The 15,772-nt window shown below is 36.8% G+C and overlaps 1 protein-coding gene across 2 annotated transcripts in view; it reads right to left on the bottom strand.

Annotated features, from left to right (window-relative positions):
• The window catches only part of TUT4 (terminal uridylyl transferase 4), a 49,912-nt gene that overhangs the window by 33,329 nt on the left and 811 nt on the right, over nt 1-15,772 (bottom strand). For both annotated transcript variants that reach the window (XM_080406240.1, XM_080406241.1), the window contains exons 2-4: nt 7,258-7,933; nt 5,460-5,623; nt 1,872-1,988 (exon numbers count right to left, since the gene is read on the bottom strand). In XM_080406240.1, the coding sequence (XP_080262366.1) occupies nt 1,872-1,988; nt 5,460-5,623; nt 7,258-7,819 (843 nt within the window). In that variant the 5' untranslated portion in view covers nt 7,820-7,933. The remainder of the gene's footprint in view (nt 1-1,871; nt 1,989-5,459; nt 5,624-7,257; nt 7,934-15,772) is intronic.

Below are 15,772 nucleotides of genomic sequence, written 5' to 3'. Positions count from 1 at the left end.
ACAGAATTCATCGAAGGAAATGAAAAGCTGTAATTGTTCGTACATAATAAAAGTAACTGAGCTGAGAACGTTTTTCTAGAGTCACACACATTTTTTCCAGAGCGGATTTACTTGAAGAAGATATCACAGGCAGAGAAAGTATTCCTAGCTCCAAGAAATTTTGAGTCCCACTGCTGCCTTAACAGCTGGTGCCAGAAAGTGCTATTTTTAGTGCACCAAATTATAATCAATTTAATCCAACAGCAAGAAATATGTCAGATGCATCGTCATTTAGGAGTAAGTACAACAATCACTTGTTTTACAAATTCATCAACTACATGAAATATGTGACTGATAACAGAAATAAATAATAAACAGAAAATAATTATACACTAAGAAAACACAATCCAGTATGAGATCGCTTGGTTAGTTCTGGCTGCATCTCTCAACTCTTCTGTTCTTATCTGAACAAATTTAGTATAAGAAAGAATATGTGCATTTCTAAAGGGCTGTGGTTTTTTCAGTGTCACTGCTTTCAGGTTTTTCTTGACTAGGGAAGCCACCGCTGCTACCAAGCTTATTTGGCAGTCATGTGTCTCATAGTTAGAGCTGTAAATAGGTATATTTCATGAAGTAACATTTACACAGTTACATACCTCTTATCACTGTAATGTGACACACTACATAAAGCTATTTGAAAACAAGAGTTAAAAACTGAAACAGCTCCCTGTCCTCTAGTATTTCCAGTCGGTGGTAAAGAAACCTCATTCCTCAATTCTTATCTCCCTGCACAGATGAAAAGCATGGTACAATATCAAACATGGAGTGGGTTCGTTGCCATTTTATTTATTTTTCTTCCCATGATGCAATTTAGCAGACAGCAAGAGAACCAGAATCCTTTACCAATAGTAACTGAACATAATACAAAAACATCACTTTATGAGACGTAATGGATTTATGGCATTCAGGGTCTTCTAAGTGATGGCTTGCATATATGTAATTAATGTTCTAATTCTATCAAACAGAAGTATGGTAAGAAATACATGGGAACAGGAATAAATCATTGATTGAATTCTGGGGAATGGTTGTAGGAAAAGCAAGTTTAACCATCTGAATCACAAAGCCCTACATACTGGGGAATTTGTAGCTATTCATCAGCATTTACAAAAATGGGTTGGCAAGAAAATCTGTGTGCCTTTTATTGGATTTCATGCATGTAGCAGCTCTTTAAAGCAAAGCAAACAGTAACACCATGGTATCTAATAAAGAAACTGTTTTTCTCTTTGAATTCCTTAGAACTGTTTTTCATATTAAACACATGCATAAACCCAGGCAGATGATGAGTGACTCAGGAACCGCATCCCTCCCTACTCTTAACTCTCTTTTTGTAGTCTATACATACTATTCACTCCGCCCACCCATCACAGAAAGGATGTAGATAAAAACTTGAAGTCAGACAAAAGAGAACAGGAAAAAACCAACATCCCCAACCCCACCTCCAGTCCCTGGAGGTCTTGCTACCAATGATACTATTTTGGGGCGAAACAGAAAAACTAAGTGTGTTTCTCACCTAAGTTACTTTGTATTCTGTTACTATAAGTATGATGAACTGTCCACTACTCAGAGACGCTAATTCAAAAGCAATGACCAAAAATATTCTTTCCTCTCTGCCTGGACAGATCATCAAGCCATTCTTTGCAAACAGAAAACAAGAAACAGAAATTTGTGGATCTCTGCTCAGCACATAAACTTTCACCTAAATGAAGATGACCAAAGAAAACATACCACATATGATATTTTTTCTTAAAAAAAAAAAAAACAACAACCCCCAAAAAAACCAAACAGAAGGAAGAAAAAGAACAAAAAAATCAGTCAGAATTTTATTAACTTACCATTATATTTTTCTTATGACGTTTTTCTTTAATATGCTTGTGAGCTCCCTGGATATTTTCAATGTGAACTAAGCAGAGCTTGCATAGATACTGACAGTTGGTGTATTCTGGGGAGCGCTGAGGAAAAATGGCCATAGATTAAAAGAAAATGTTTCTGCTAATAGTGTCTGAAAAACTCAATTCTTTGAATAATAAAATGTATTTAACAATTATGTAACACTTGCAATATCAAGGTGCTTTGCAAACATTAAGTAATCTTCAAAAAATACAGCAGAAATGGATTTTTACCCATATGACAAGTGGGGAAAGCAAGGAAAGGAAGTGAGATGACTTGAATATTATACCTCTCAGTAAATTTTAGTGAGGCAACATTAAGACTGAAGACTATGCCTCTTTAGGCTGACCTAAAGGCCAGTAAGCCATTCCCTTGTCAGCTCAAGCTTTTAATAACTATGGATTTATTAAAACTCGGCACCTATCCTCTCTTCTCTGATGAGAAAATGGGAAGTATTCATCATATTATCTACTATACATATTATGACAGATGGTGTTGCCGTTTGGCTAGCATATTCACAGCGTCCTGTGCAAGTACCACATTTTTTGTTCTATTAAAAAGGGCATGGCTGGCCAACAAGGAAGAACATACCAATGACTGTACACTGGGTAAGGTGGGATCCTCTGACAAGGCTAAGATTATTCCATTTTGATGAATAATTTGGGATGCTCATAATTGAAGAAACACGCAGGGCAAGAATCGCTTTCTACAGACAAGGCTGGGAGAGACAGAGTACACAAATGGAGAGCTGCCACCTGGGAGACCCCTGAAAGTCTGCAAGAAGCCAAGCCTCAGGAGATGATGTGAGGGGCACTATTTTCCTAGGGCCCAAGAGGAGATGCTGTGGAGTTTATTCAACCAGAAAACCACCACGAACTACTAGACCAAAAGGCAGAAAGGACCACCTCTGCAAAGGTGAGGGGCTGCGCGCAAAATACTCCACTTTATCTGTCTCATCCTGCAGTTGTATTTTCTCGCTCAAATAAAACATAGCTAGATTGGAAGCCTTTTGATATGCTCACTGCAAAGACAAAAGGGCCCCAACAAAAAGCCTTAGTTTTCCTCCAGACTTTATTTTTCCAATAACTGCTATCAGTTACCACTGGGAAAGAAAAAACCCTACTTAACATTTTCATCTTAATTCTAATAGGTCTGTATTTACTAAAATCGAAAAGTGTGCTGAAAACAGTGACATAACAATGAATTAACAGAGAACATTTTAAGACACTAAGGTAGACTATACATGACTTTAAAAAAATTGACTTGCTATGTGGAAATCTAAACCACTGCTGAATTTGGGTTTTTCTACCTACTGAGTTCGATCTTTGCTTTTGGGGAAAAAATGTCTGATATTCTCCAACTGCAGAGTAAATTTAAATTTAAAATAAAATAGTCATTATGCTTTTAATACTAGATCTCGTCATACTTATTTTCTAAGAGACAGAAACCTAGTAAGATGAAATTAAACATCCATTTGGAAAACAACTTATAGGTAGTTACACTCTAGCTCAGAGGATTCAAGTATATGATACCTGATGAATGAAGATTAAAAATATTTTACCACTCCTCTAAACCGGAATGAATATCAGCAATAACAGTATTTTTTAAAATTGGTTATACTTTACAATACTGATCTGCAGTTTTATGTCAACAGATGTTGCCAGAAAGGTTGAATCATGTAAATCTTTTATTTTGCCTTCATTGTAAAGCCTTTTTTAATCATCTAGTTACGCTTCACACCAATGAAAGGGGCAAGAACTCAAAACAGCAAGACAAAAAAAAGCTATGGACTACTCCTTGAGTAAGGTAAGATGCATAGTTTGGATGTTTGGCTTGTTTGAAGCCAAGCCTCGTAAAATCTGGGCTTGGATATTCAGGGAGCTAATCCATCTCAGAGCCATTTGTATTTTAAAGAACTCAAGAGAATGGAAATGTTCCAGATCACTAGGAAAGAAAAATTTAAGAATATCTTTAAAAGGCTAAAGAGGATGAGCCAAGGAATTAAGAGACCAGTCAGAACTAGCATCCAGGAAAATACTGCAATAATTAAGTTATTAATAAGCACATAAGGAAAAAAAACAGGTCATAGGTGACAAACTGATCTGCTATGAACAAATTGCACTAAACCAATTTTAGGCTTGCTTTTTAAAAATAAAATCACAGGGCTTGAAGAAGCAGCAGCAGATGTTGTATCTTGAATTTTACAAAGTTTTTGTCACTTGTCATAGTATCAGTCTCAAAAGGAGACCATAAATACTATCTAAATAAAGAACAGTAAGGTGGGAACAAAACTGCTCAGAAAACTCTCCTCTGAGCTCACATACCTAGACTGGTTCACCACCAGACTAAAAGTATCTGCCAAGTATTTTTCAACAGGAGTTCTTCTGTGGTCAGAAACATTCATATTTCTGTTGAAGACTTAGGAAATACGATAGAGGTTGTGCTGACTACAAATGTGAATGATACCAAGTTGGGAGAGGTTACAGAAGATGTAAACTACAACAGAATTTCAGTGATCACAACAAATTAGAGAAATTAAATAAATCAGATGCAATTAAATAATATCAAAGCAAAGTATCATTCCTCCTTAGCTATTATCAACTGCAGACAATACAGGGCTGGGAACATCTGACTAAACATTTCTTATGAAAAGGATATGGGGATGATTGCTGGTCAAACTACAAACCAACGTCCTATTGCTGCTGAAGAGATCCTAAACATAAATACTGTATTGCGGGCAGATGAAGTCAGTTTTCCTCTTTATATGTAAGGCCTCAGCTGAAATCGCATGTCCGATTTTGGATACCATTTACACAGTGGATGACTACAGAAAAGCAACAAGAATGAGCCAGTAACTAAAAAAACCCTAAGACCAAAGAACAAAGAGTGAGTCTAAAGAAGGAAAGACTGCAGGAACAGCAATGATCTTTAGATGTGTAGAAAGTTGCAGAAAAATGTAATAAACCTGGGTTTATTTTCCTAGGACAACATATAAGGGATTAAAATGATAAAAAGAGACACTTACATTAGACAATAAGAAAAACTCCTGGGTTATCTATACTGACTTTGAAAATTGTTTCACTGGAGGTAAGAACAGTTTAGACAAACATTTTTAAGGAGTCATCTTCAATATAGGTGAGTCAGACTGATGGAAGGCTAATATACTGAAGATACCACAAGGTTCCTTTTGATCCTGTATTCTGAATTTCCAGATAACTAGACTGTCTAGAAAATCTTAGATAAGTAATGGAACTGCAGACATTTAGGTCTGCAGAATCAAAAAATACTGTTCTACAAAGGCCACACGTGCCACAAAAGGAACACTTAAAGTTTCCAATCCATATCATCTGCCACAATGAACGACTAGTCAACTACTAGGGCTAATACCTTAGATCACTGAAGTGATTCATTACAAAGAAGAAAGAAACAGAGGTAACAGGCTCTAGTAGAAATACCACCCAACCAGAAGTATGGTAATGATAATGAAAGAAGACACCCATTTTCTTTTTTATCTAATAAATAACTCAACCTACTTTTTCAAGTCGGGAGATATAATCTCTTTCCAGACGTTCTTCAGCTTGTTTCAATCCTAGCTGCTGTTCAGATGTCAGATTAGATTCATCAATAACAGCGGTGTTTTCTAAATAATCAGCTTCCAAAGCATGTTCTTTAGTTGATTCAGAATTCTTTACTTTATCTAGAGAAAAAAATAGTTACTTTCTTCAGAGTAACTCAAGGAGAGGAAAAGTGAAAATTAAGAGTACAGAGCAGTTAAGAGTCTCTCACTAAGGAGCTAGCCATAAATTAGAGCTAAAAAAAATTCTGTTTTTGTCCAAAGGCTAGTCAAAATCACCTTAGACGTTAGAATCTTTCCAGTATGTTAAACAGTATTTTGGAGAGACTTCAGAGACTAGTCTGCTACTAAGAGTGAACAGAGAATGTGAGATCCTGATGCTCTACTATAACAGAAATAAGAACTTAAAAAAAAATATATTTTTTTTTACACAATACAATTTTTACGCAACATGTTTAATGAAACAGTCATAGAACTGCTTTAAAGACACTCACCCAAATGATCTTACAGAGCCAGTCATCAGGCATTTCAAGCCTTCTATTTAGAAGGCTTCTGGAGTTACACCTGACCATACTGCAACACCTTGCCACCCACGGCTAGCAACCAGTGAGTTCTGCAACACTGCTACTCACAAACAGGCAGGTCAGTTCCGAAAGGCCAGTTCCTCCAGATGCCTATGAATTGTTCATAGTCCACTAATCTGTACAAACATCTACATCTTAAATTATTCCAGCAGTTTTTACATCAGCAAAAACGAGGGTTTATTTGTGGCTTGTTTTTTTTTTCTTTTTTCCTTTCCTTTCAAATGAGATCTGTGCCCCAAGACTAGGCTAGGGATCAAAACTGAAAAAGTTTTCAAGTCCTGGTTTCTCAGTGACAGATGGTCCCTACAGTATAATGATGGTGGTCTACAAAGAGCTGACTGATCACAGGATGCTGCCATTTCAACTTGTTTTTCCTGTTGAATTTTATTAAGATAGATAAAAAAATACGCACTTCAATATTTTCGTAGTATTTCCATACAAGCAACTGCTGTAGCTGTTGCAGTAGTGGGAAATACTTCAAATCTGCACTATCACATAACCTTACAACAGCATTTTTATTTAAAAAAACCCTTAATTCTGAAAAAATGTGACAAATCCTGAACTGAGTTAACCTGAAGTGAGGGCAAAGCCTGATCGAGATATTTAATTCTAAAATTGAAAAATATGTATAAGAATTGAACACTTCTAAGAGTAATCACTGATGGTTGGTACATACTCCAGAATTCCCTAAATCAAAAAGCCACCTGCTAAAATGTATTTTAAACACTTTTAGTAACAAAACGAGCACATCAATCACAGGGAAAAATGGTAAATATTTTCCCCCTATGTGTATAAAAAAAAAATTTCTTGCTGATTTTTCCACTGATCTTTCTGAAAAGCAGTAAGAGCTGGCATTTCCACAACTGGCAATGATTTTATGAATGGTTCCCCCCTTCCAAGACACTATACTCACAAAATTGCCTGAAACCCACACATAGTATCTTGCAAAGATGTTCAGGTCTTAGGCATGAGAAGAAAGGACAGCTATTACCATAATCTCTTCCTCTCTAAGTAAGATGCTTGTATGAGAGCATATGTTCTCTCTAAACGCAATCAACAACGTATTTATGTGAAAAAAAAAAAATGTAAACACAACCATTTCAAAGCCCATTTCAGATTGCTAACAATTTTACCACAAGAAAACGGACTAAACCAGTGTTGAATAATACTCACTGAAGTCATCAGGCTTATGCTCCATTTTTCTTTGATCTGAAGCAGTCTTACCAGAATCACTGGTTTGATCAACATTAGTCTTCAAAGTATGAACTCCCAGTGGATTTTCCAACGTCAGTTTCCCTTTGTGTGTAGCTGTTAAGCTTTCTGCACTGACTCCATTCCCTGAAACATGGGAGCCTGGAAAGTTTTCTCCCACTGGTTGAGCTTTTGTCTGTTTCAGGTTTTCCACTGCAGCTGATAAGTTAGAAAATTTTTTTGCTTTTCCATGACTTCGATCCTGAACGTTTGACCCCATATCTTTAGTTCCAGGAATACAACTATTTACTTTGCCTGATTTATTTTCTCCTTGTTTTTCAGAACAAGCATCAATTTGTTTACTTTTTTTGCTGCTATTCCCACTTGGAGAACTTCTCCCAACATCCTTTACAGATTTGTCATTTCTATTATGTTTATAATTCTGATTATTTGTAACTTTGACTGCTTTGCCTTCCTCACAGACAAGACGGACAGACTTCCTTGGGTCATGATTTCCATTCTTTGAGCTCCTGGCCTCTTCCATTATAGTGAAGACCTGCTTCCCCCGTCTCTTGAGACCACTTGAAGTGCAATTCTTCAGCAATTTGCAGTTGATTTTAAATCCACTGTGCAGGCAAGGATCGTAGCTGATTGTCTACTGAAGAAATAATGATAGACATTTTTAAACTGAAGGAAAAATATCAAAGCTCTGTGCAGACAATGCATTAAAATAAGCCTCTCTAAAGAAAAGCATAACTACAAATTATTATAGGAAGCATATTCCCCCCACAGGCAAAAGTGAATTTTCATAATACATTCTGTATTAAAGTAAAACTCATGAAAATTTTTATCATCTTGACTTCTAGTTAAAAGAGGAGGGGATAGGAAGAGTTGAAAAATGGCAGAACATGGTAAAAAACACTCAGTGATAAACCTGCCAACAGCTTGCCTTTTTCTTTCCTTCCTATTTTTGGCCTTACGAAAAAAACCCAAGAACCAAGATGTCTGCAACTACACTGGGGAAAAAAAAGAAAAAAAAAATCTAACACATCTAAAAATACCACTCAATAAACATACAGCTCAAATTAGCCACTAGAGAAAACTAATTCAGTTTCCAGCAAGCAAGCTACATTTCATTAACTGATTAAAAAAAATTTAGAGATATAGCTCAAAGAATAATAAACCTGACCTATCACCTGTATCCACAGACATTTCAGCAAATTTCTGACACATACAATACTCATATAAGTTAACTGCCATCAATTAAATAAGATTTTGCTTAGCCAAAAGAAACAAGAAATAGTAAATACTTTGTTTAGTTGCAGATTAACTTATCTAAACCTCAGTCTTTCAGATGGTATATCATCTGAGCTTTATGTTGGAGACAACTCAAAGATTGTTCTTCCAACAGGAACCAAAGCATGAATAAGTCTGTAACTAATTATTCTTACTTATATAGAAAATGAAGGGGGAATTTGAAAAAAGAACTTGATTTTTTTAAAATTACCTTGAGATAGCAATAAAAAATTATGAGAATGAAGTATTAGACATAGAAGAAAATACATTTTATAAAACAAGAGCAAGATATGGCATTCAGTTTCTCTCTTTCCTGTCCAGCTACGTATTTGGTAGGTAAAAATATGATACACAGAAATTCCTGCATTTTAGAGAACCCATAAAAATAAGTAGCTTATAATTTAGCGAAGAAAAGGAATAATAGAAAAGTAAATGGATTAAAACTATTAGAAATATAACAACGTACTTTTGTACTTACATATTAACAACCAGAAGGAAGGATCAGATTAAAATGGCTGGTTAAAAAAACCCTTCTGAATATTATCAGTATAAAGGACAGTAATTTTTTTCTCAAGCTATATAATGTAGTTACTATCTCTCTCACTTTGAAAAGACACAAATCGGAAAATACTTCAGGACACAAAGCACATTAAAACTGGTTATGTTAAGCCTCTATTGACATAATTGAAAATACATATTATCTTTCAAAAATGAAAATCAAACAAAGAAACAAAGCCCACAAGAATTTTCATGAAGTTAATATTAGCATCATAGTCTTCAGTAGACTATAAAACTAAAAAAAAAAAGGATAACCTGTATTTCTAAATTAATTCCATCAGCTAGTATTTTCTCTCACAAATACATTTAATTACTATTACAACTATTTTCTATTAAACAGTGATTACACCTGGCTCTTACTTCTAGACCAAATATCAAAGACCAAAAATTGAAAAGACTAAAAGTGCCTTTGGATTGTAGTCAGTCTTTCCCATAGCAGATCTTACTGGCTCAGCAGCAGGCACTACTGCCCACCTGTACCCGTGCTGCCCAAGTCTCAGTGTGGCAAGAAGCAGCCAGGGTCCCCACAGGTTGGCTAAATTATTCTAGTCTCTGACCATCAATATCAAACACTGCTCAATAGACTGATGCAATGTTACAGGTATGTACAGGATGTCGCTATCTTTAAACTGTGCTCTACCGTGATTTTTTTTTAATAAATAACCAGAAGAGAAAGGAGAGTGAGATTTTTCAAATTCTAAACTATTCCTTATGTTATAGTTGCTCAACCTGAAGGGGTGGGGGTGGAAACCAAAAATAGAGAAAAAAAAAAGCCCACACACATCAATTCTGCTTTCATTTCTGGTTCATTTCTGACATCCACATCATCCTTCAACTCTGGACTGGAGTACACCGAAGCCACACTTCCTCATTCACTGAATAGTAGCGTAGGTCAGCACCAAGTGACAGGAGCAGTAACACCCTTTCTCCAACCCCGGCTACTTACTCCCAGTCCTCGGGCTGCTCCCTCCCTTGTGTAGTACTGCAGCAAACAAAACCAGAAAACCAATCCAGCTTAACATAAAGCTGGCACAAGGGAGGAGGAGGAGCACGAGCTGGTAATAACAAACAACTAGTAGGGTGGGGACAACTTCTCTTGGCACCACTTCCAGCTTCAAGCTACCATGAAACTCCAGCGTTGGAGGAAAAATGGGGCTTCATATTGCTTTGCTTTTTGTAAGTGTCATATTGTTAGATTGATATTTTGCAAGAAGGTTTAAAAAAAAACCAACACAAAAATTCTACTGTAGGCTCAAATTAATTGATCTCATCCATTCGATAAAATACAGTTATATTTTCAAAAGGAATTCATAAGCTTTAATCAAATATATAAATGTGATGGGGGAAAAAGGTAACTGTTCATAAAAGCTGTAACGCAGGTAACTGCATACTGTGACAACATTACATACTAAGAAAGTGAGTGTAATCAAATGCAAGTATTTAAGGTTAAAAAGCACAGATAGTCTTTGTTCCTACGAAGTATGAAGATAGGTCATGAAATTTCATAAAACAAGAATATTTCATACAAAAACAACTTCACAATGAAATTCAGAATTTGAAATGCAAGTGCAATAATGTTATTGTACTTTGGGATTTTTTTTGCATTTTTCTTTTGTTCTTTAATACTGAAATGATTTAACAAACAAAAAATCATCTAAACTTTTGTAACATACTCAATAGTAACCACAGTACCATCTCACAAAGAACTGCAATGTAAACCAACTAGTGAAACTTAACAAGAAAACCAAAAAACAAAGAAAGAAACAAAAAAGACCACCACTGAACCCCAGACGGTCTCAAAAAGATCCTTCCTCCTCTGTCAGATATTGGTCATCTACATATGACAGAGGGGAGGAGGGAAGGGAGTGCCTCCAAAAAGAATAACACAGTTGGAAACAAAACACTAGGGTGGGGTGAATCAGTGCTGAGGTGGCATCTTTCTAGAAACCTGGATGGCACATCTTATGCACAAGCTCAGGCTCATGCCAAATTGCCAGACCTTAAATCAAAGAATTTTCTCCCAGGCTGACTGGCAAGAGTTTTTACCTGCATCTGCAAAGTGGGATATGATTCACATGTTGAAATCATTTCAGTGTATTTAATTTATTAAATATTCTGGTGTTACGGGGGACTCTGTTGCCCCTGCTTTCTGAATGTACAGCGCCCGTCACTCCTCTGAAATCAGCTCTTTGTAGAAAACTAATCTGGCTGAAACACAACAGCTTGAAGTCAGACAAGATACCATCCGACCTCAAACTCTAGAAAACTATTAGGCCTATACATACCTACAACAACCAAATTAAAAATGGTTAAAATCAGCTTCACCTTCACCACTGCAGAATGCATTTTAGATTCACTAAAGGAAGGAACGACATTGTTTCACTTTCACTTCTGTCAGTTTCTTTTGTTGCCTCCTTCTAGCAGACTAGCATTAGAAAATTCTGCATTTGAATTGCAAAAACCTCAGGGTAAGGCTTACTTCCAAACAGGAAACAAAACCAGCAACAACACAAAACCCACCCCACTTTCAAGATATTTCTACCCACTGCCCTTCCACTCCTTCCTCTCCAGTTGTTCAACTGCATTTAACTCCTTCAAAAGCATACATTTTGGGTCAGACTACCGTTAACAGGGCCTCTTCAAAGATGAAGGCTAAGCTAAACTGTGAGCTCTTGCATTCTGAGTCGCTCTTCTGCAAAGCATTTCTTTTTTCAATCATTTCATTACCAGCAGAACTGAATGGACCAGGTTTCCTACACATCCCATTTTGTGCTCCTCTCCCAATCGCAGTCCATTGGGCAAGCAGGGAATAAATATATACTGCAGCTGAAGGAACATACACACTGACTGATTTCTTGGCTACTCCCTAAGAGGAACCGTAACTTCCTCCTGCTTTCCCCTCAGCAGACCCCTCCTCTGCTGAGGTATGATTCTTCCAGAAAACCTACAGAAACTAAACAATCTTTTGACCTTACTTCAAATAGGTTCTAAAATTTGGTCAAACTGGCTGAAATGTCCGAAACTAATGACAAGAGTGTAGAAGAGCAGCTAAAGGAAGAGAACAGTCTCATAGGTTTCGTTTCCCCAGAGAGTACTAGATTAACTATAAACAGCTAAAGTACTACAAACATAATTATTATCAACCTGTTTCTATAAAACACTCCCTCCTTGAGATAGAGAGACTTGTATTTTATCTGAGACCTGCTTTTATCTGTCCCATTATGATTGTTCCTTAAGCTCAAATCTCCCCAGCCAGCCTTCCAACGGTAAGTGGGGTGATTAACCTCATTCCCCCCACCCCCTCACCTGATTACCAATATAGCCCAGCTGAACTTCCTCAAGAAAAATACAAGGAAATTCAGCAAACAAAGGTTACAGCCACAAACTGGAATAAAAGGAAAGGTCGTCTTCTGCACTCTGCTCAGATTGCAGCACAGGTAATGTCTACAGACAGCCTTATGTGTGGTGTGGCAGTGTCTCTCTTCTGTTTACAGCATTAGGCCTATTTTTGTGTTTTAAGGGCTTCTACAAATCATTCAGGCTTCTCCCATGTTCTATGCCAATAGTTTAGGAAAAGTTATCACACTTACGTTTGTTTTATGATGAACTAGACATAACTTAGTACAAACTATTATCAATCCTGGATGTTTTTCCACACTTAAAACTATCGGAGATTACTGGCCACTAAAGCGCCTCAAGCTCCACCAGCAATAAATCCACCAGTATTCTTAGCAACTAACTTAAGTGCTATGTAGCCTTTCAGGCCTTCCTGTTCCTACAGGCTACAGAATATAGGCTAGTAAGCATAATACTACCAAAATCTATCTAGAAGGAAGCCAGTGCAGTACACACAAAATTTAACACACAAAACAGGGATGCAACAAAACTAGCACTCTGGGTTTACTAAAAATACATAACTCAGTAGGAAGCTCTGCTGTTGTATTTGCAACATGGAGGACTGAAAACTTGCAAAGAGTAGTAACCAGATAAATAAGCTTGTGTGTGTGAGTATATATATAAACTGTAACAAGATCCTATCTGAATTACGAAAGTACTGCTGAGTAACTGAAGTAACAGGAAAGGCTTTGCTCAACACAAAACTTAGTAACATCTAGGTGCAAATATCTTAATTATGAAATGAGCAGAATATGCTGGATAGGAGATCCACACAAGATGAGCTTGTTAAAGATTATTCTCTCTTTGCATTGACACCTGCTGTCTTTTCTGCAACACAGTATGACTCACTGAGAAGGTAAGAAAGGCACGCCACCAGACGCCAAGAACTACCACTTTCTGAAGATACTACTGCTGATGACTCTTGTTCCTAACTCCGGAAAGCCATTCTCTCTGTCACACCAGCTGTATAATTAAGTTACAATGGCTTCCCTTACCTCTGTATTTCATATAAAGATTCCTAATGCTTTAATATGTTTTGGTTCTGATCTAGGTTTTACTGTAATAGTCCTTTAAATGTTTCACAATCAACCTAAGCAAGCACTGAAGCCAGAAGAGGGGTACCACCTGCCTCAAATGTGGCTGTATGCTCTAAGATACATGCTGCTGTAATCAGATCAGGAACCTAATCCGAAGTAGTTCTAACTTCAAAAACAAACACGGACAGCATTTGTACCAATACAGGTGAGGAGGCTGGAAAACCCCGGTACAGCGTGGCATAGGCTTAAAAGTCTTCTCAGAGGCCTGAACCGATCATGAAACTGGTTTATGACTGCTACACATTTTAACTCCATCTACCCATCTTATTCTTAAACGTTCATTTATACTTCGCGCTTATCCTAAATAAAAACACTGCAGTCTGTATCTGTGGCATAGTTTATCTGGATCTTGTAATTAAGCAATAGAGATCCTTTCACCCAAACGCTCATCCCTGAGGAAGGGACAGCCTTTGAGCTACTTCCTATCAGCCACAAAGTAGTTCACAAACTACAGCTAAAGCAAATGGATCTTCCAGCAGCATCCTTAAGCCTCCTTTACCAGGATCCAGCACTCTCACTACTGAAAGAAACGTGCTGAAAACCACTACTTCAGAAAAGTTGCCAAGAATATATCCATACAGTTGGCACACACTGACTCACAACAGTTTGTAACTCAAAACTGATTTCAGACTCCCAAGTCAAGCTTTGCTGACACCAAAACCTAAAACCTGAAAATTACTGCTGGCTGGAAATAGTATTTCCTACATCAACAGAAATAAAAAGTAAAATCTAAGGACATCTGATAAATTGGTTTTTTTCCCAAAGATTTGCTAAAACATTAGAATCAGAATTATGAACCAAGGATACACAGTATGAGTATATACACATGTATGCGTGCATTTCTGGTTAAAAAATAAAGTAAAATTTAGAATAATGTGTGTTGTTACAAAATTTAGGTAATAGGTTTTCAGTACTTCTAAGTTAAAAGTTACTGAGCTATCATTTATGTGCAATTAAACAATTTATCAAACAACATACAATATAGTCTTAATATGCCAAAAGCATCAGAAATGTTGACTTTTCCTGGGTGGCTTCCATTCTGCAAATTAATCTGCTAAACAAACTGCAGGATCCTTCTATGAGTTCTCAGTACGAGTCACTGCCAGTATTACATTATTTCACTAAGACAGGGACACAAATAAAGTTGATTTAGTAGAAATGCTTTGTAAAATTTAAAAAGCAAGCATTTTTGACTACAAAACAGAATATACTCTCAGCTGGGCAAAATTTTGAACAGCTTTAGAGTACCAATATGAATACATAATCCAAAACCTTTACCCTGACAAGCAGATCCACAAGACTTTTAAGAGGCGCTCCCCAGGGATATCTTGATTTTAAGTAGGACACAGGGAAATCCTGCTCCCCTTTCTCTTTTTCCTAGTAGCAGCAATTCCCTTCAGAGGGAGAACCAGGTTAAGTGCCCCACTGCATCCAGCAGCTGCTTTTCCTCTGCTAGTTGAGATATGAGAGGAAAAGTCCCAGTTGTTTTCTGTGCAAGAACAGAAGACGGAACTTTCTGATCCCTCTGTACATATATTCTGGGAACACATGTCAATGCATATATTCTGGGAAATTATAATTAAGCCCAAAATTAATTTTATGAAGGTATTTTCACTAGAATAAGAAAATTATTTTAAAAGCTTACTACAAAACTGATGTTTGTAAATAAGACCTCTCGCTCCTAACAGAGCCTTCTGCCAGATACTGTAATTAAGTGATACTTCCATGGCTGATTTACTCTTCTAATTTATGAAAACAATTATGTCATAACCATCTGGGGTCATCTACCCAAAAAACACCTACTGAAACTGTAAGCACAAGTCAAACAAAACCAGAAACAACGTGTGTCCTCTATTTTCAGGAAATGCAGTGACTCTCGAACGCACAGCACAGCGCTCAGGAATCGGTGAGACAGAGGTGGCACAAAGATATAAAAATTTATTAGATCCGTACCTAGATATAATTATCTTTTTAACGTACTAATCCCTACCTTACCCTAAATCTGATTAGATTGTTCCTCTGCGTGTTATGAGGTCATCCTCTTTTGATATACTCAGAAACAACCTTAAAAGCAACAAGGCCTCAGGTGATATGACACATTCAGCCAACTGGCAAATTGCAACATATTGCAAAAGCAGAAAAGTCGTTCA

This window comes from Falco punctatus (genome assembly GCF_963210335.1).
Source record: "Falco punctatus genome assembly, chromosome: 11".
Taxonomy (NCBI): domain Eukaryota; kingdom Metazoa; phylum Chordata; class Aves; order Falconiformes; family Falconidae; genus Falco; species Falco punctatus.
Note: the sequence above shows the minus strand (reverse complement) of the source record. Positions and strands in the feature narration are given on the sequence as shown.